Raw genomic sequence first — 21,698 nt, 5'->3', positions numbered from 1 at the left:
TACATTTTTATGTATGAATAGATTTTTCAATGGTTTTTAATGTATTAATCTTAAAATCTGGTACTATTTTAATGTGATGCATCGGTTTATGTTTCTCTCAAGTTATAATATGTATCCAGGCTAACGTCAATTCTTCGTAATCCATTTCCATCCGTTAGAATCCAGTGGAGCTTGAAAACGCTACCACAAAAAAAACGCATATGTGTGCACGTAAGCGTGATTCCAGAAGACTTCAACAAGCAGTATCACGCCTCTTTGAGCAAGTTTGATTACAAGAATATGGTTTATTTACCATATTATATTTATATTGTGCCGCTCCTGTGCTAATGTCAGCGCTTTTCTTTAGGAGGCTATTCATAAATACGAGAAAAATGACTTGAGACAGCTCCGCACTCGGTACCGGCCCATGAAAACCCTGAAAGACCACTTGAACGGCGTCGAAGATGAGGACACAGTTTTTGTTGACGATTCCCACATGTACTATAAAGGTGAGTTCACTAAGTGAGGTCTCACCTTCAAAATTATGAAGATTGTGTACAGAAATAGTTGAAATTTAGAAAAAATTTGAGAAAGGCACTATTAAAGAGTAAGAATTATTTAATACTTTTTATTTCATTGAAGAATAAGTGATATTTATTGTTTCCACTTGGAAGTCTTTTTCAATTTTTTTGTAAAAAAATAATAATTGATACTCGCAGATGAGAACAACAAGCGTCAACCGAAATTCACAACAGAATATCTGGAGCTATACAAAATATCAGAGAATGTATCCGCCATAGACACACCCAAGATCTGTCTGAAAGGAACCTTTCCGTGGATCCTAGAACCTAACACGACTCTGGTAAGATATTTCTTTAAACGACTTCTTATATGTAAGGGCGTTTGCTGCGTTGAACACGGCGCGGCTGCCCGTCGCGGGCGCCCGCGCCGTTCGCTCGCCATAGTAATCGTGCGACGGCAGACCCGCTCAACGCAGCGCTGCTCTATGGGATGACATAAAACAAGCAGGCCTTGCGGGTGGCCACGCCGGGCGCACGCCCAACGCAGCAAACGCCCTAAAACTTAATTTAAAAAAGTTGAAATAATAATATTTACTACCAGATATTCCCTGCAACTTTATTTATTGCGTTGAAACCGTAGAACCCATTTCCGGTAAACTTCAACAACTCTACTCTATGCCAAATTTTATTGAGATCAGGGCCTCTATCATGAGCTCTTAAATCCATTCTCTTTACGTCCTTATACTGACTGTATAAGGACGTAAAGTGAATGGATTTAAGAGCTCATAATAGGCCCCCTGTTCAAGGAGTTGGGCGCGATCAGGCAAGAAGACAGACTTTTGCATAAAAGTGGATAGTAGTTATACATTTATACCCCTTTTGTAGGTGCTTATCAAATTTGGATCTCTTGTAATTATTATAAACGTTTAAATACGATTTAACTTACAATATTTGTGCATTACACTCTGATGAACGTATTGAATGTACTTACAATTCGAATACAATTTATAGAAACTCAGCTTAAAACTTTTTTTTAATCTCCAGACATCCATGTGGGAGGTGTGTCACTTCGCCACAGTGTTACACATCTGCGTGTTCTCCCCGCTGACCACTATAAGCGATGCGCGCGCGCACTGGCAGGAGGTTTTCGACGCGTTACTTTATACGGTGCTGGTGATCAACGTGTATGTACAGCTTACCACGGCTGTTGTTAAAAAGGTATAGTATTGTGTTTATAAAGGTGTGGTAAAATCAACTTCGGATATTTTGGGAACATAATTTAATAGTCGCTTAGGCAAAGAAATACTTGGGTGATGATGATTAGGGTGAGGGTTGGTCTTTGATCTACCTAGCAACCTAGCCCATATAAAATAAAATTTTCTTTCTTTAGACAATTTTTTTCGATGATAGCGATGAATAATTTGCAAATGACGCTTAAATTGTTCGTTCACCAGTATTTTAACTAAAATGCAAAAGCATAATTTAAACCAAAGTAACCATTACAATTTTCCACCGTCACACCTAAGTATTTAGTAAACAAGGATTTTAAAATGTTTATTTAGATGCCGTGCTGGCTAAAGTAACCCAGAAAAATACGACAAGCCAACAAAGGAAATATAAATCTAAATAAGTTAAAACTAGATGCAGTTTGCTTTTAAAACGAAATGCAAAAGAAAAATTCCATAACCTTAGAGTTTTGTTATTTCTGAAAGTTCATAAGTTCGCAATTTGAATTGCAGAATGTGAGGAAAGAAACAACAAAAGAGATCGTTCAGGATAAGATGGCGTCATTTGGATTTTACGTTGACGTCATATCTATATTCCCTTTCTACGTCTTCACTGACACTCTGGACCCTGACAGGCACTGGCAATTGACGAAACTGGCAATAATGCTGCCGATGCTACAAGCTTGGCACCTTTGGGATTATTTTGACAAGTGGCAGGATATCTTCGAGACACACGTCAAGGTAAAGTTGTACGTAGTAATTTAATTAAAGTGGGTTGAATTCGTGTTGTCAATGTTGTGGGTGTAATTAGGGAATTATAATTGTTGTGGCCTTGCAAATTTTAGCTCACAATTATATTATAAAGCAGCCTTTATCCAGCCAGCCACAAGCAAAAACTTGATAGAAATGTAAAACTGCAGATTATAATAAATAGTACTTTGTCGAGTACGATAATTTCAACTTCCATATCGTAATTATCAAAAGTAATACCCTCGCTGATGAACAACGGGACTAATTTAATTATATTATCTTCCTAGCTTAAGAGGAGTCCACACCGCCGTTTTTCCATACAAACGTTGTCCCCTGTTTCCTCCCTGGATAATGCCAGTAGAGTTATGATTTTTTTCCTGAATATCTACGGCCACTATTAGCGTGTCCCTAAGTTTTCTTTTTTTCATAATTTTATTATTAAAAAAGATAAGAACGTCCAAAAACCCAAAAAAATGGCCAGATTTACCTCTGTGTTTAAACACCCAGAAAACAAAACTGGCTAAAATATACAAAAAAAAATAAAACATAGGAACACAGCTCAAGCTTTGTTTTAATTCTTAATGAAAAAAGTACTTATATCGGTTAAGTTTTGGAGAAGGAATCAGCGGACAACGAATCGAAGATTTTCTGTTCTTTTATTAGAACTTTTGTTGTTGTCTCTATCGCGCTCTGCGGTGGGAGACTTGAGATTGGTGAGACAGCAATACATTTTCAAATACCTATTTTCAATTTCTCTCGCCCCTGGTGTATCCTCTTAAGTTTATTACAAACATGATGTAATACATAACCTACTAATACTGTTTCGAAAATTGAGCACACTGATGCGTCTCGTACATTTCGTTTCTTTGTCCTCAGCTTCTATGCTTCTTGAAATACACTTTAGTATTCTGTTTACTGTGCCACTGGTCCGGGTGTTTCCTGTACATCATCGCATGTCCGAACAACGTGTGTCTCGAGGTAACTTTGGCTTTTATATAAGGCACTAAGTAGCTACAACATACAAAAATATTAAAAAAAAACAGTTCAGTATTTTTTTTTTAGTTTTTAGTAATTAATTTAAAGCTAATTTAGAGAAAAGCAACATTGCATTGTTTTATTTTGCTGTCGCAGCATCGCTACAACGTAGATGCGGCATAATACCTTATTGTAAAATTCCTAGCAACGACACAAGTCAATGAAATAATGTGGTCTCGTACTAATTACCTATTTTTTGGAAACTGTAACCAGCTGTCTTTCTGGTGGTCTATACAATATCTGTGCCAAATTTCATCAAAATATGTTGGCAGCCCAATTATTGCTAACAAATAGGTACGCATACGCATAGTTAAGGTAGGTACCATATACGCATAGTTAATTTATTCAAAATAAACTTATTCAGAAATCTTGGTTCGACACAATAATCCTATGGGAGACGAAGCTACGCGTGGCGTTGGAACCGATGCACGAGCGACCGATTCACACATCGCTCTTGTTCGGGACGCTCACATTGACCGCGACAGGGGGCACACAGATACCGCCCGGCAAGAGAGACTACATGCTGGTGAGTTGCTGGTGTTTTTCTGGTGTATAGCTGACTTGTAGCTGGTGTGTAGCTGGCGTGTAACTAGCGGGTAACTGGTGTGGCTTGAACCTATGCACGAGCGGCCGCTACACACGTCGTTCTTGTCGGGACGCTCACATTCACCGCGATACCGCCTGGTAAGAGAGACTACATGCTGGTGAGTATCTGGTGGGTAGCTGGTAAGTAGCTGGTATGTAGCTGACGTGTAGCTGCCGTGGCTTAAACCCATTCACGATCGGCCACTACACACTTCGCTCTTATTTGGGACGCTCACCGCGACAGGGTGCACGCAGATACCGCCCAGCAAGAGAGACTACATGCTGGTGTGTAGCTAGCGTGTAGCTGGTGTGACTTGGACCCATGCACGAGCGGCCGCTACATACGTCGCTCTTGTTCGGGACGCTCACGTTCACCGCGACAGGGAACGCAGATACCGCCCGGCAAGAGAGCCTGCATGCTGGTGATCAGCTGTCATGTAGCTGGCCTGGTAGCTGCCGTATAGTTGGTGTGAAGCTTGTGTAAAAAAATAAGTGTTGAATTAGCTAAGCTAGCTGATATCTTCATAATGTTTTTGTAATTGAAAACATTGCGATGACAGCTGCAAAAAACAAGAAAGCTAAAAAATAAACAGACGGACGGATATACCAATAGCAATCCCGATGATAGGTACCAATACCGAGGTATACTGTCCCGAGGACGTGATGCACTTAAACAGTTTTTTGAGTATTGCGTAGCTTATGTAGCATAGCGCGTAGCACACGGAGAGAACCGTAGAACGACGTAGCTTGTGTTACGCGGAACGTAGCTTGCACTACGCCGAACGTAACTTGTGCTACGCCAAACATAGCTAGTGCTACGCCGAACGTAGCGCAAAGCTTGTTCTACGACGAACGTAGCTAGTGCTACGCCGAACATAACTTGTGCTACGCCAAACATAGCTAGTGCTACGCCGAACGTAGCTAGTGCTACGCTGAACGTAGCTTGCACTACGCCGAACGTAACTTGTGCTACGCCAAACATAGCTAGTGCTACGCCAAACATAGCTAGTGCTACGCCGAACGTAGCGCAAAGCTTGTTCTACGACGAACGTAGCTAGTGCTACGCCGAACATAACTTGTGCTACGCCAAACATAGCTAGTGCTAAGCCGAACGTAGCAAGTGCTACGCCGAACGTAGCTTGCGCTACGCCGAACGTAGCATGAAACATAAGTTTTATGACGTTCAAAACTACGTTCAAAAATATTTTAAGATGATATAATTACTTCATATAAAAAAGGCCTTGTCTAGATTCCATGTATACTTAAATTATTGAATTTGATATACAGAAAACATGTTACTTCTGTTCCAATTTGAATTAATAGATAATAAACTGTTACGTAGTAATTTAATACACTCTTTGATAATAAGCGTTACCAAAATAGTGTCTAAGCTCAATCATAAGAATATATCATCAGCATAGCACCCGCATAATTAAAATGTGGATTTTAATTTGGCTCAAAGTAAGCAACGCGTTGCAAGACGTAAAAGAAAAATCTCTCCTTTATGTCCTTTAAATTCGAGGACATTGTACTTTGTCAAGGGTTTTATCACAAAAGGACTAAACAGAACAATTTAAAACGGAAATGATGTAATCCTTTTATTTTTTAAACATGGCATCCTCATTATTAAAATTTTCCTTGAAGTATTAGAAAGTATGTTTGTTGACAATATACTTTATGTTTTAGTGTATTATTTTGATACTTTAACAAATTTCGAATTAATGTTGCAACTTTGGTGTGCCGGGTTATGGCACAGTATCACCACAGTATCTAAGTGTGTATTTTAACGCCTACTAGGGTATGCTCATACGTCCACGTACGTACATTACGTTCAACGGTTTGGGTTATAGCCAGGTAACAGGTAGTCATTAACACATTTTTAATATTATATTTTTCATCCTAAAAGAATTACAAGTATCAGTGTAAAACAATAGAAATATTACGAACCCTCAGTTATTAAATACTCTATCATTCCATCGAGAATCCAGAGACAATCTAGTGCTAGAGGCCATTTTCTTTTGATTGGCGCTTAATTAAGCGATAATTGCCATGCTGAAAAGGCGGGTTTTTAATTGCGGAGTGAAGTGAGCCGCAAACTGCGAGCTGAAGTGAGCCACGCTTACTTCGCTCTGATCAGGGAATTGTTCCTAAGAAATGGACGGGAATTAATCTTTAATGACGGCTTTTGTCTCCTATATTCGACTCCGCAATCTAACCTTTTATATGCGTTTTTAAATCATAGGTTAATGGTTATACATAAAGATGGGATTGGTGTTTTCTAATAGACTTATTAAATATATCATGAAATAAGAAAAGCTCAGGAGCATTAGGCCTTAAATTTTAGGCCTTGCAATAATCCATATCTATTCATATTACGTCGTGGCGAAGCTACTGCCGTATTTTCCACACTATGTCGCACACTTGGTCAAAAGATATACAGTATGAAAATGCGGTCTGCCCCTCTACGCTCTGTCGTATTGTGTGCGTGGGCATTTTCAAAAAAATGTGTACCCCCTGATTTTGCCTTGTCCCTCGACTTTGTTAATTTATTTTGTTGAGATAAATAACTTTTAACAGAATATATTAATTTAAGTGAAAAAAGTATATGTTTAAATACATATATAAATTGTCGTCTTGTTGTTACTTTACTAAATAAAAAACTTACGAAGTTTTTAAAGTATTGAAAACCATCAAATATACCTGTCCCCTTCCCAACTAAGATGAGATAATGATTGATTTTAAAAAATATCCAGTATTTGAAGTTATTTCTATACATAATTTTAAATCTCAAAAGTCAAATGTATCAGCTGAAAGTATCAATTATATATTTTTATATGTAATTTCTTTAAAAAATTAATTTGAATTTAAAACGAAAATTTTAGTCTTCCGGAAGATTCCGCTTTGTGACCGCTCGTTTTTGCAAAAAATCTTCTAATACTAGAAATTATTCGGCACGATCTGGCAAAACAACGTATGTTTTTCATCGATACGTCTTTTTGTTTTTACTGGCAAACTAACTAGTGAAAAGCGCGGAAATGTTGTTGAAGTGCAGGTGTTTCAATTTCTTTGTTCAGGTATGTGACCAAGTTTTACTGTTATTAATCACTTTTCTTTGATTATTGTTATTGTTTACACATTGCAAAACTTGTATAGTATTTGATACCAAAAATGTATTTGTGCTAAATAAGATGGTTAATTTTTAAACAATTTAAAACAACAAGCAGGTAGCATTATGTGACCTCCGTTGTGTGACTTTTTCTACGGTCATTTTTGATATTATCAGGAAAATGCCTTAAATTCCGCGTTCTTTTTTATTTTTTTGTTTATTAAACTATATTTCCTATTACATTAAAGAAAAAAATTATAGAAAAAAAGAAAAAATTGACATAAAAATTAAAATGAAATTTTATACCCTGTACACGTTTTTCTGAAATTGCCCGCGTACCTAGAGAGTATAATACAAATCTTACAAGCGCTAAGCATGACTACTCGTAGTTGAATCTTAGTGTAAATATTGTTTTTATGACTCCAGGTTATAATCATAGTGGCGATTGGGGTATTCCTTGCATCTTTCTATATCGCCAATATTTGCAGCCACTACTTTCTTGCAAGCAAACGAAAGTTGGCGTTTAAGGTAATGATAATATTATGAGTATTCTTAACGTAACTAGAATTATAATATGTGTATTTTTAACCTACAATTTCAAAACACTTATAATTTATTAATAACTTTTGCCTGCGTGGCTTGGGCAGCGTTACAGGCATACAAAATTTGGTCCCTGAAAATGGGGAAAATAATAACATGGCTTTTGATGGTGAAAGAATTTTTTAAATCAGTTCCGTACATTCAGAGATTACCGTTTCAATGACACAAACATTTTACTTTCAACTGAGTGTAATATAGGTTGGTAAGGAGATCTGTGTTACGTTTTTATATAAGTTGTAACTTTTTCAGGATTCAATGAGAGAACTATTCTATTTCCTGTCCGTGAATCGCGTGAGCTCAAAAATTAAAACACGGGTGGAGAACTTCTTTTGTGTTCAATGGTTAGTATAGTCCTGAAAGTAATATGAAATTATTTATTGCACTTTATCGATTTTCCGACTATTTTTTATTGGGTCATTGATAGTTGGCCGCTTGCTCATAACCCGAAATAATGTAGAATCTAGTATCACCTCAACCGAAATTTAAATTTAATTTACATTACATAATATAATATTGCAAATAAGTGATGCGGAAGGCCTGATTATTTGATATGATAACAATATAAATATTGATGTTTCTAAGGTACTACAACGAAGCGGTCTCCACCGAGGAAATATTCGAGACGATGTCGTCAAGTATACAGCGGGAGATCATGTCGGTGGATATGATCGAGACACTGGTTCGGTGTCCCATGTTCCAGGTATGATAAAAAAGGGCTCCTAAATTAAGGGTTAAGCTAAATCTTAATTAAACCTTATCATTTTTAATAACGATATTGAGAATGGTCAAGTGTAATATAAAACCAAGCAAGTGCAAGTCGGAGTCATACACGATGGATTGCAGAGCCACGATTATTATATCGAGCAAAAATTGAAAAAAAAAAACAGGGTATTTAGCCGAAACTTTTTCGTTTTGGCTTTGTTATAGAATCGCCGATCAAAATGTATGGAATTGACATAAGACGAGTCGAACGTCAACGTCATATTAACCAACGATTATGTCAATTCCATACACTTTCATCGGCAAATATATAACGAAGCGAAAACGAAAAGATTTTGGCTCACCCCCCAGATTAGTTCTATGGTAATATCGCGTAAACTGAATGAAACTGGTGCGACGATGCTTAAAGATGCAGTCTTAAAAATTAAGTGATATTTACTATTAATTTTATAAGCTTCGTAATATTGAAATTTTTGTTATGCGCATTTTTTTCATGAATAAAAAAGCATTCATTTTCTAACAGAATTGCAGCAAAGACTTCTTACAAACAGTGGCGTCCCACTCCCGAATCATCGTCCTACCACAGTACGAAATCGTCCAACACGCCGGCGACATAGGACGCGATATGTACGTCGTTAAAATGGTAAGAAAAAGTCATACCTAATTTACTTGTAAGAAATGTAAATAAGTAAATTACTTGTAATAGGTAAGTGCCTATTTATGAGCTAGCTAGATGTTGCTCCAAAAATTTGTGTATATAGCGAAAAAGTCTGTCTGTCTGTTACCTCTTTACGTCCAAACCGCTGAACCCGGGATTTGGATCCCGGGAAAGGACATACTTACATATCAAGGTTATTTTCATCCCAAAGAAATTTACGTTCAACTTCGATGAGTCAAAAATAAATGATTTTTGACTCATCGAAGTTGCGGGCGTCATTTAGTATATAACAATCCGTTCGACGGTTCAAGCGTTTATTTAACGGGCAGACACTATCAGTTATTTAAAACTCATAAATAATTACATAACTATAAAGGAGTGGAATTTCGAGCTGCGCCGGGCTGCGTACTGCATACATTCAACATAGTTACTTTGTGTATTTCATTTCCGTTGCATTATGTTTTGGTATTGGTGTGAACTGACCCTAACAAGCCATTTAGCTATGTCAAAGATAATGTTGATGTTGAAAAGGCTGTCATCCCCCATGATCGTGTTGGGTAAATTTAATTTAAGTTTGTAAAGCCTTAAGCGGTTTGAGTTGAGCATTTCAAGACTTCGATCGCGATACTGAAAGTTACAAAGCAAAAATTATGATGTATTTATTTTCTAGTACTTAAACTTAAACATATTCAAGATAATAATATTTTTTAAATTACAAAGATTTTATACAGCATAAATGTACGAAAGATAAGAAAACCTAGAGACAGATTACACGGACACGTAATGAAATTGTATGTATACAAGTACCATTAAAGTAGAATTGCGTAAAGCAAGTTTCGGTGAAAACTGACCCGAAAAAAACGAAAGGACACAAACGACAAAACAAATCCTGCGGGCGATTCACGATTCGTGCGGTCATTGGTCAATGCCTAGCCCGGCAAGAGTTTATTAGATGTCGCGTGACGAAGTTTCCGAATCCGAGTCGCATTCGCCATTGTAATTTGTAAATCAGGGCCCTGGTGTGACTGACAATGTAATATTCTAAGGGCAAAGTTAAGTTTTGTTCCGTTATTATGCATCACGTGCTTTGCGATTTGCGCCTCGTCTCGTCCCGTTTCATTTTGAACTGACCTTGACTAGACCATTTTGTCAAAACTTTAGGGCCACTGCATGAAACTGGATCACACCGGGCATGTTTTGCCTGAACAAGTGGTACCGGGTGACAGCATTGGCACCCTCGAGATGCTGTATGGATTACCTAAAGTAAGCAAGGAGCCAAATTGAAGTGCTAACGTTCGAAATTCAAACTATGCCGCTTAATGGTTTGATATTTAAAATAATAATATTAATTATTGTGTTAACTTTAACTAAGATTAAACAATTTGAGGTACAATTTTGAATTTCGAAGTAGTGTTTTTTTTTTATTATTAAGTATGTTTGTACAATTATTATGTAAAGTAAATTTTCTTTTTTCTTTTTTTTTTACTTAAATAGGTCCATCGAGCATACATAAAGCATCGGTTTTGAACTGAATCTATATAATAATAATAATATCCATGGACGCTTCGCACCACGTCAGTCTGGCCCCGTGCTAAGTACCTGAAGGACTTGTGTTACGGGTACCAGACAACGGAAATATATTAAATACTTTTATACTATACATAATATATTTAAGATTTTTATTATGTGATACACATATTTAATACACATTCATGACCCAGGAACTTTGAAAACTTTTTGTGCCGTCGGCGGGATTCGAACCCGTGACCCCCGGCTTGAGCTACCAACAGCCCACCAACTAAGCCACAGAGGTCGTCAATATTATATTAATGAATGTTTTTAAAATGCCTGTACTTTCAGTTACATTCAATATTTTTTTTACCTTTAGGTCCATACAGTGAAGACGACCACCAACTGTATACTAGTACATGTGGAATACACCGCGTTAATACAGTCCTGGGGTCTTTTCCCTAACATCAGGCAGCCTATTTTTGACGTAAGTACTTTTTTTATAAAATAAGGGGGCAAACTAACAAACGGATGACCCGATGGAAAGCTACTACCGTCACATGATGCCGATGAACACTCGCAACATTAGAAGAGCTGCAAGTGCGTTGCCAGCCCTTTATTATTGATAAGACATTATTATTTCATACTACGAGACTTAGTACAAAAGCAAGCCAATAATTTATAAAAAAATTGAATCACAATATAATTTGTAATTTGGTGGGTACTTATTTTTTAATGCCTTTTAAGTCAATACCAACGTCACACGCACGGCAGTCATGTAAAAAAAAAGGCTAGGCGGAGCGCTATGATTGGTTAACACTTTTCCGCTTGTTTGCCGCCAAAAGCAGTCAAAAACAAAGAGAATGTCATATACCTACTACGTAACAGTCAAAAAGTTTTTAAAATTACGCGAACAAACGTGAATTTTTATAGTTGTTGTGTTTTGTTACAATATATACTCATTATTTTGAGCGACTAATAAAAACGCAATTTCATCTGTTACATTTTAAGGTATAACGATAAATAATTATAACAAGTATATATTTGGTTTCATTTTGTCAGGTCCTCGAAGATCCTGAAATTCTCGAACGAGCGATGGCTTATGAAAATGGCAAACCGCTGGTTGGCCACATCGACGCTAAAAGGAATAGAATTGCGGTCAGTTGCAATACGAACATTAAATCTGATACCGAAATGTATTTTGAGTATGATTATTATTTGAAAGTTTACTTATTTATGTAGCAATGATTACTGTGTTTTATATTGCACTGTTTTGTACAGTATTTAATACAAGATTCTTTTTACAATATAAAATTTCTGTACCTCCATACATGTGGAGTACACAATACGCAGTACACAATACGTGGACTGTGGTGTTTTGACCAGGCCCTTTGGCCAAGACGTTTCTTTATCGCATATTTATAGAACCAAAATATATGTAATAGACATTTGACGTGGGAGAGCCATGCTTCGGCACGAATGGGCCGGCTCGACCGGAGAAATACCACAGGCTCACAGAAAACCGGCGTGAAACAGCGCTTGCGCTGTGTTTCTCCGAGTGAGTGAGTTTACCGGAGGCCCAATCCCCTACCCTTTTCCCTTCCCTCTCCTATTTCCTTCCCTACCCTCCTCTATTCCCTTCCCTACCCTCCCCTATTACCTTATTTCCTCTTAAAAGGCCGGCAATGCACCTGCAGCTCTTCTGATGCTGCGAGTGTCCATGGGCGACGGAAGTTGCTTTCCATCAGGTGACCCGTTTGCTTGTTTGCCCCATTATTTCATTTAAAAAAAGAACGCGTTCGATAACATGAAAATACGTTCGACTTGTGCAATGTTTTGATGACCATACATTTTGATGTCAAGATCGGCGATTCTATAAAGAAGCAATAAAGAAAACGTCTTGGCTACTTGACCCTTCGACCTGATCAATACTCCACGTATTGTATCTGCATAATAATATTATTATCAATATTATGATGTCAAAGTTTTGCCTACGTGCTCGCCCAGGCATATATAATATAAAAGCTATTTTATATTTCAAAATATTTACCAATATAATAATAATTTATGTATTTTATAAGCTCTTTATATTATAGTCCGTGCAATCCACGACGACGCGCCCCACTCCTGCTAATCGTTTATAGTATATGACGTGTGCAAGCTTTCGCCAATGTTTGAGTGTTATCGGTACACACTAATTACCTATGAGTGCACGCGCATACTACAATATATTTATTGTGCTTGACCAATTAAGAAAAGCGTCACGGTAAAAGGGAAAGATGCTCACCCAAAAAGTGGTGGGGCGCGTCTTCGTGGATTGCACGGACTATACCTTCCATTCTCGAAGTATCTGTCTTAATTGCAGAAAGAAATAAAAGAAAGTGTAATATTCATAAGCAATAAAGAATACCTGGAACCGTTCGAGAAGCTTGGTGTGCTCAAGTACTTGAAATACTTCTTCGTCCGAGCTAGTATTACGCCACACGGTCTGTTCCTGAAGTTCTGGTGTGTACTACGGCTGATCGTAGCGTTGTACTATGTCACCATGTTGCCTTATAAGGTCTCAGTAAGTAAACATTTCGTCATGTAATTTATAGTAATGTTGTACGAAAAAAATGCGAAAGTCAGTCTGTCTCATAAAGTTAATATACCTAGCGGAATAGAGAAACAAAGGCCTAAGCAAGCGAGATGTCACTATCAGTAACACTGCGTGGTAAAAAGAGACGTGTGATACATGACAGCAGCACTCTTTTTTGACGTACAGTCGGCACGTGCCGCACGTTGACAATTTAATCTCATAGAATTCATGTTCAATCATACTGTGTAAGTGTATACGTACACATATTTTTCACACAGATGAACGCCAATTTCGGTTTCGTTTGAGATTTTTGCTCTATTCCGCTAGGTATATTAACTTTATGGTCTGTCTGTTATTTTTGTACTATCAAAAACCTCCGGCTGAAACGTTGAATCATATAAGGATTTGATTTATATGAGTTCGCCCAAACGTGCGGTTTGGCGGCTATTGCGAGTTCATAAGCAAAAGTATGTAACGATTTATGTAATACCTCGATCGTGGGAATCGCAGACACAATAGATTTTCAATTGTTATGCGACAGCCCTGGATGCCGCTTGGGGATTGATGGGTTAAGGTGATGCCGCGTTAAAGTAAAAAACCGAGTTGGATATGTTTTAGATTGCTTGTTTCCTATGAGAGGCCGGGCCGGCCTCTCATAGAAAACAAGCAATGGAACAGCAAAAAATGGAAAGGGCGTAGCGACAAAATGGTTTTTGTCGCGTAATTTAAAAATCATAAATACATTTCATATAAGCTATGGGCAAATTAAAGTGTATGCTTGAACCAATTTATGTACAAATTTTGGAAGCTTAAATCAATCTCCTCTGTTGGCAAAATAGGAATCCCTTTTTACAGAGGTCTTTTTGATTGATTATTCTGTGTTATAAAAGTTGACCAATCATGTTATGCTATGGGTAATTCAAAGACAAAGACATGATGAATACTGACAATGAACTATAATTTCTTAGCTTTAGTCATTGCTGAGAAAAATCGATATCGCTACAGCCAAAATATCAAGGCGTCTTAAATAGCGGCGCGACCGCGCTATCATTTACATGATACCAATGCTTGTGATCTCGCGGTGTAGCCGCGGTAATCTACCCTAATAAACAGCTTTTGATTAGTGTAAACTTCAAAATCTTTCTTTTAGGCTTGCTGCATACACACATTTTCCATAAAAGTATATGATTTCCGAATCCGTTTTCCGTAATGTGAAATCCGAATGCAGGGTATCAGTAGAAAATACATTAACTGCCGTACACGTTCATTTATCTCCGCACGGAACGAATCCCGCACGTACGTTTCAAGTTAGTCTCACGGAATTCCGAATACGGAAAACGAATTCGTAAATCTAATACGGAAAAGGAGTGTTTGTGGCCAGCCTTATTATGTCAATAACCTCAAGATTAATTATTTTATTTGTTAATTGAAAGTCTTCTTTATTACGGCTTTAAGCATATTATATATTTACAAGCTGTCCCGGCAAACGTTTCTTTGCCATATAAAGTATTTCGCCCGTATTATTTTATTGAAGTGACTAAATAAGTATGACACAATGGCAACGTCCATCGCTATCCCGTCGCACAAACAATGATCGCCGTCCGTCTCGTGTTGTAATAATTTACTATTATTTATTCAACAAATGCACTTATCAATATAAAAAGTACCCAATGGCAGATTCTCAGACCCACTGAATATGCATATAAAATTTGGTTAAAATCAGTAAAGCCGTTTCGGAGGAGTACGCTATCTAACATTGTGACACGAGAATTTTATATATTAAAGATTTCACTACTAGTCACGAGAATCTGTGGAATCAATTTTGTTTCAAAATAACTTTCAAGCTATATAGTAGGAAGCTGAATTTGTCCGGCAGTAGGCACAGGCTTCGAGGTATTTGTTCGAGTAAATTTGTAAATAACCTGCCTCCAGGGTAGGCCGTACAGGCATTTTGCAAACTAGAGCGTTCAAGCGTTTCACCTGCATAAAATATTTGCTAGATGCACGCGTTAAACGAAATACGTTTATCGCGTGTGATGCGTACTTTTTTTCGGGATACAAATATCCTGTGCCATTTTCCGTCTCTCAAAGTATGTAAATACCAAATTTCATCTAAATCGGTTTAGTCGTTTCAAGCGTGAAGAAGTTACAGAAAGACATACTTTCGAAATTAGACGAGAAACCGTACATTTTTCCGGGATAAAAGTATCCTATAACTTTTCCCGGGACTCGAACTATCTCCAATCTCCATACTAAATTTCAACAAAATCGGTTCGGTGGTTTTGGCGTAAAGAGGTTACAGACTGACACACTTTCGCATCTATATATATAAAAATGGATTTTCAAATGTGTTAGTCGCGCTAAAACTCGAAAACGACTGGACGGATTGGGCTGATTTTAGTCTTAAAATATTCGTAGAAGTCCAGGGAAGGTTTTAAAGTGACACGAAGTTCACCGGGACAGCTAGTTTATAATATTTGTATGGATATTGCAGACGAAACAGTCAAAATGGCACGCGGCTTACCACTACACGGACATATATCTGTACGTGGACATGGTGGTGATGTCTTACGTCGCGTACTACGACGACAAGTCACTCCTGGTGACGCATCCGCTGCTCACCTTCACAAACTACGTCAAGCACGGCTTCCTCCTGGACCTCGTCAGTGTCTTCCCGATTGAGGAGTTTGTGAGTTATATGAGTCTGAATACAATAGTGTCCGACCAAAGGTTAACTGAATGTTTCAAAGTCAGAAGGTGGCAATATTCTCGAACGGCCGTACTCAATGAGATTTATAATAATAATAATAATAATAATAATAATTTATTGAAAACAACAATACATCTGCTACAAAATATTTTTACAGGTACATTATATTAATTTAAGATTACAGACGTTTTAGTGCCGAGTTTTTTTGATGTCTGCACTAGGCTGAGCCTGTCCTGCAGATCACCAGAATAGTATCTTAATTAAAAATAAAAGCAAAGTTACTAAAATTATTAAATATCATTACCGCGCTGTGTGTGTGTGTGTGTGTGTGTGTGTGTGTGTGTGTGTATGTGTGTGTGTGTTTATGTGATTATTTCTACTATTATATCTCTCTTAATATTTGTTCTTTTTCGTCATAATCTAAAGCTTTTAGCCATCGCGTTACTTTTTCTTTTACTACTTTTGATGAGCTGTTTTGTATAGTGCATTTCCTGTTTACTTTATTATATATGAAAGGGTGTAAATATGGACCAAATGTTCTAGCGAAACTAGAAGTTATCCGTGGTAGCGGTAGCTTTAATATTACTGCGTAGTCTGGAGATTTGAGGACAGCACGATGTTCTTTGACAATAACGCGGAGTATAAAAAGAGCACGAACAGTAGGTACATCTATCTTTGTATACATTTGCAGTAGAATACCAGATAGGCTTCTTCAATATCACTTTCAATATGGACCGCTGTGCTCTTTCCAAAACTATAATTTTAGTGGTAGCTGCTCCTCCCCAAATTGGTATGCAGTAAGATACTACCGACTCGCAAATTGATGTGTAAACCGTTTTCAAAAGTTCAAAGTAGCAGAGGTACGTAAGTTTTTAAAAATGTAAATAAGTTTCCGGATTCTTTTGGCAGTGTTAACAATATGTTAACAATGTGTTTTTACACCTAGGTATTTTATTGAATTAGCTCTACTTAGCTGCCTACAGTTACACTTCACTATCTGCTCACTCTCTATAGGACATGTATGTATTTTAACGTTGAGATTTGCAGGAGGAGCTGATGTTCTAGTTTTATGAAAAAATATGAGTTTTGACTTTGGGACACTCAATGTAAGTAGGTTGTCTTGGAGCCACCTAGCGATTATTTTAAGTGCGTTTTCAGCGGTTTTAACTACCTCAGTTCAATTGTTCCCGTTAAAAATTATTGCTGTGTCATCAGCGTAACATATTATATCGGTTCTATGGAGGCTTGTATTAAATATGTCGTTCATATATAAAATAAAAAGTGTAGGGCCCAAGACACTACCTTGTGGTATGCCAAAGTTGATATTCTGTAAATTACTTTTGTTGGTTGATTTTCACACATTGTGATCGATTAATTAAATAGCTATTGAACCATGCTAAGGCGGTTCCTCTTATACCTAATAACTTGCGTATTAGAATTTTAATAGAGATTGTGTCGAACGCCTTAGCAAGGTCTATAAATGCGCCAATACATGTCCGTTTCTCGTCAAGATGTCCTGAAATAGTATTTGTCAATAACCTCATTGCGTCTTCTGTAGATTTATTAGCGCGGAAACCGAATTGTTTGTCGGATAGTAAATTATTTTGGTCTATGAAGCTAATAAGACGTTTTTGAACAATTTTTTCTAAAATTTTTGAGAATGAGCACAGCAGAGAAATCGGTATATAGTTACTAGGATCTGATCTACTACCATTTTTGTAAACAGGCGTAACAGCTGCTGTTTTCCACATTGAAGGAAAAAATCCCTCTGTCAAACTGAGGTTGCAAATGAAAGTGAGTGGGGTAATGATATGACTTTTAATAGATTTTAGTATTTGGTTAGTAATTCAGTCTCAGCCTGGGGCACTGTCCATTTTTAGAATCTTAATAATTGAATCCACTTCACTTTCGTCTGTTGGTTGGAAGAAGAGGGACTGTGTAGGTGAGTTGGTTATTTTAACTTTGGATGCCAGCAACTCTTCATTTTCCTTATTAACTGTTAGTATTTTATTTGCGAGATTTTGTCCAACATTAGAAAAAAGGTGTTGCAATGATCAAGAGATTCCATTAGGTTAGGTTTAGTTACGGTAAGTTCTACTGGATGTCTATTGATTGTATTTGTGTAAGTTATGTTTGTTATGTTATAATTGATAACTTTTAATAGAGATTGACCCTTATCATTTCATATCAACCCTTCATTAAATGATAGGCTTGCGGAATTCTAAATCTTAATTCCACATTAGGAAATCGCATACTAATTGTTTTAACGACCAGCAGATGGCGTTATTAAGTAACATGAAGTCAATGAGTGTTTGCTATACCGAGCAAAGCTCGGTCATCCAGGTACTATGTGTGTATGCGGCCAGCCTTATTAACTGATGATTAACTGATATCAAAACGATTTATATCATGGAAGTAATTCTCTTGAGCTAATTTCAGATTAAAAAAAAAATCTCATTCTATTATGTGCTATTAAATAATGAAATTGTTTATTTCAGTGTAAAGTTATTACCGAGACGGGCTCCACTGATATATACAGGGCGAATCGAATACTTTTGGTAAGATAATTGAATATTTCAATTAAAATACCTGGAAACACATTTCAGTGAATAATTACTGTTCTACTGAATTCGGCTGAATTAATTTGCTATATTGCAATTCATAAAGCATGAACGTTCGGTTCAATATAATTAAATGTAAAAAAAATCAATTATAATTATTGTAGACCGTCATTTAAATAGGAATGTGGGAGACCAAGCTTTGATTTAAAGAAAGTACCGAATTCAAAGAAAGTAAAAACGTAAACTGAAAAATGCAAGTGTTCAAGTGACAAAAACTGAAGGGCCAGAAAATTTAAATAGAGTTTTCTATCCTAAAATTTACATTCAAAGTTTCATGAAAATAATAATAATAATAATAAAATAATGAATGATGGTGCTCGCAACGGTCCATCTCTTGAATGGCTAAAAAGTTACCTTACAGAACGTAGCCAACAGGTAAAGGTTACCAAATCAAATAATAAAAATGAAATATTAGATATTACTTCAGACAGTAGAAAGAACATAACTCTTTTTATACGTGGGAGAGCCATGCTTCGGCACGAATGGGCCGGCTCGACCGGAGAAATGCCACGTTCTCACAGAAAACCGGCGCAAAACAGCGCTTGCGCTGTTTTACGCCGAGTGAGTGAGTTTACCGGAGGCCCAATCCCCTACCCTATTCCCTTCCCTACCCTCCCCTATTCCCTTCCCTTCCCTACCCTCCCCTATTCCCTTCCCTTCCCATCCTTACCTTCCCCTATTACCCTGTTCCCTCTTAAAAGGCCGGCAACGCACTTGCAGCTCTTCTGATGCTGCGAGTGTCCATGGGCGACGGAAGTTGCTTTCCATCAGGTGACCCGTTAGCTCGTTTGCCCCCTTATTTCATTAAAAAAAAATGGAGTTCCTCAAGGGAGTATTCTGGGCCCCCTATTATTTATTATTTATATAAATGACTTGCCGAAATTTATAACTCACAACCTCAGACTCTTTGCTGATGATATATCTATTATTATAAAATTCTTAAATCATCTGACATATAATTTAGAAATAAATCGTGTATTTATTTCTAAATTATATGTTCCTATTCGATTACGTCATTTAACGTAATCGAATGGTTGAACTACAATAATTTAAATGTAAATATAAAAAAAAACAACATACATGCAATGTTATAGTTAAGAAAGGCAAAGCAAAAGACCTGTGTGTAAAATATGACAACTCAGTATTAAAAGAGGCTAAAATTGTGAACTTTTTGGGAATAACCATTGACAATAATTTATCATGGCAGGCACATATTGACAAAACTTGCAAAAAAATAAACAGATACGTATATCTCCTTCGATCCCTTCACAAAACTGCAACTGCAGAAACTGCGTTAATGGCTTATCATGCGTTTGTCATGTCAGCACTTAGATATGGCATAATAATATGGGGCAACTCTGTAGACATATCTCGACTATTTATTGGACAGAAAAAGTGTATCCGAGCCTTATGTGGAGTTCACCCTATGGAATCATGTCACCCTCTTTTCAAAAAGTTAAATATCCTCACACTACCTTGTTTATACATATATGAGATAAGCATATTTGTCAAAAAACATATTTCAGAATATTATACAAAAAAGTCCCAGTTTCTAAATAGAAACACTAGGTATCCAGACCAGTTAGTTCTACCAAACTCAAAAACAACATTAACTAGTAAAGGATGTTATAATATGTCAATCAAAATTTATAATAAAATACCTAATGACATAAAATAATATCCATTATCTATTTTTAAGAAAAAACTATTTAATTGGCTGGCAGAGAAATGTTTTTATTCCCTAAATGAATTCATTATATAATTATTTGACTGACATAATATTATTTGTAATTTTATTTAAGTAATATTATATTGACATTTTCTTATCTTAATACCTATCTTACTCGACATCAAATTTGTGTATTAGTGTTGACTTATCTATATATATAAAAGAAAGTCGTGTTTGTTACAACACTTATAACTCGAGAACGGCTGGACCGATTGCCATGGTTTTTGATTTGTTGGATTTGTTTCCGTCCCGAATAGCAGAATACATCTTAAAAACAATGAAAACTCGATATGTGCAATTAATACTTAATCATTTCAATAGATGCTGATTCATGTCAAACATTTGTTGTCCAATCCCGTCAAATAGTGTAACAACATTTTTTTTTTTGGAGCTTATGGCCTGGTTGCTGAGATCTTTAAGCCACAACTTTATTTTTTTCTGAAGACATCATGTGTGTCAACAATAAGCTCTACTACTACTACTAATACGTAGTGGTTATATACTCTTTGAGCTATTGTCTATGTCTCGAAAGTTCAGGCATTGTTATTATATTTCGGACATGCCCTTTGAGTTTAAACGAATTCAATTCCCGATTCGTCTTGCCTTCGCCATGACGATCAACAAATCACAGGGCCAATCCTTGACTATTTGTGGCCTCAATCTAGAAAATGCATGTTTTTCTCATGGTCAATTGTACGTGGCATGCTCACGTGTCGGCAAACCATCCGCTTTATTTGTTCTTGCGCCTGACCAAAAAACAAAGAATGTCGCTTACCACTAATGAAAATCCTATTAATGAATTAATCCGAGTTTTTTTTTCCCCAATCTGCACAACATAGTTTTCAATCATTTTTTTCTGACATGAGTTTGAAGTACTTAATTTTTATTTTTTATTTTTATTCTCATTCTGTATGTTATCAAAGCCTACATTAGTTCAGCTAAAAAGTAACACGACATTCATTGACAGTTAGGCGGTACGAAGTTCGCCGGGTCAGCTAGTAATTAATAATTGATCCATTATAATTTAATCCAATAATGTAAAATTGCTATATTATCTAAATATTTATAATAATTTTGCATGCTTCAAAAGCAGATTGTTTAATACTGTATATATATACTGTATAAGTACTGTATAAGATCTTTGTAAACACGGAATATATAACACTACAGGAAAGGGCATATGGGCGTGGCCCGCGTGCCATAGTTATGTCCTGCTGGACATAACTTAACTCGTACGCAAAAGGAAATTCGTGAGTACGGATTTAAACCTTAAGTTAGTTGACGTAAGTTGTAAAATTGCGTACAACTTCAAGTCTTATCATATTTAGCTGTCAAGCGCCATCTAGCGTTGAATAACTGAACTCGGTAGTC

The 21,698-nt window shown here is 36.7% G+C and overlaps 1 protein-coding gene across 2 annotated transcripts in view; it reads left to right on the top strand.

The window, feature by feature from the left end:
- Positions 1-21,698, top strand: part of LOC121732490 — a 61,063-nt gene that overhangs the window by 13,723 nt on the left and 25,642 nt on the right. For both annotated transcript variants that reach the window (XM_042122389.1, XM_042122388.1), the window contains exons 12-27: positions 347-488; positions 699-841; positions 1,545-1,718; positions 2,240-2,467; positions 3,353-3,454; positions 3,876-4,037; positions 7,629-7,730; positions 8,052-8,143; positions 8,385-8,502; positions 9,046-9,165; positions 10,342-10,443; positions 11,069-11,176; positions 11,752-11,847; positions 13,055-13,255; positions 15,762-15,956; positions 18,476-18,535. In XM_042122389.1, coding sequence (XP_041978323.1) covers positions 347-488; positions 699-841; positions 1,545-1,718; positions 2,240-2,467; positions 3,353-3,454; positions 3,876-4,037; positions 7,629-7,730; positions 8,052-8,143; positions 8,385-8,502; positions 9,046-9,165; positions 10,342-10,443; positions 11,069-11,176; positions 11,752-11,847; positions 13,055-13,255; positions 15,762-15,956; positions 18,476-18,535 — 2,145 coding nt within the window. The remainder of the gene's footprint in view (positions 1-346; positions 489-698; positions 842-1,544; positions 1,719-2,239; positions 2,468-3,352; positions 3,455-3,875; positions 4,038-7,628; positions 7,731-8,051; positions 8,144-8,384; positions 8,503-9,045; positions 9,166-10,341; positions 10,444-11,068; positions 11,177-11,751; positions 11,848-13,054; positions 13,256-15,761; positions 15,957-18,475; positions 18,536-21,698) is intronic.

This window comes from Aricia agestis, chromosome 12 (genome assembly GCF_905147365.1).
Source record: "Aricia agestis chromosome 12, ilAriAges1.1, whole genome shotgun sequence".
Lineage (NCBI taxonomy): Eukaryota > Metazoa > Arthropoda > Insecta > Lepidoptera > Lycaenidae > Aricia > Aricia agestis.
Note: the sequence above shows the minus strand (reverse complement) of the source record. Positions and strands in the feature narration are given on the sequence as shown.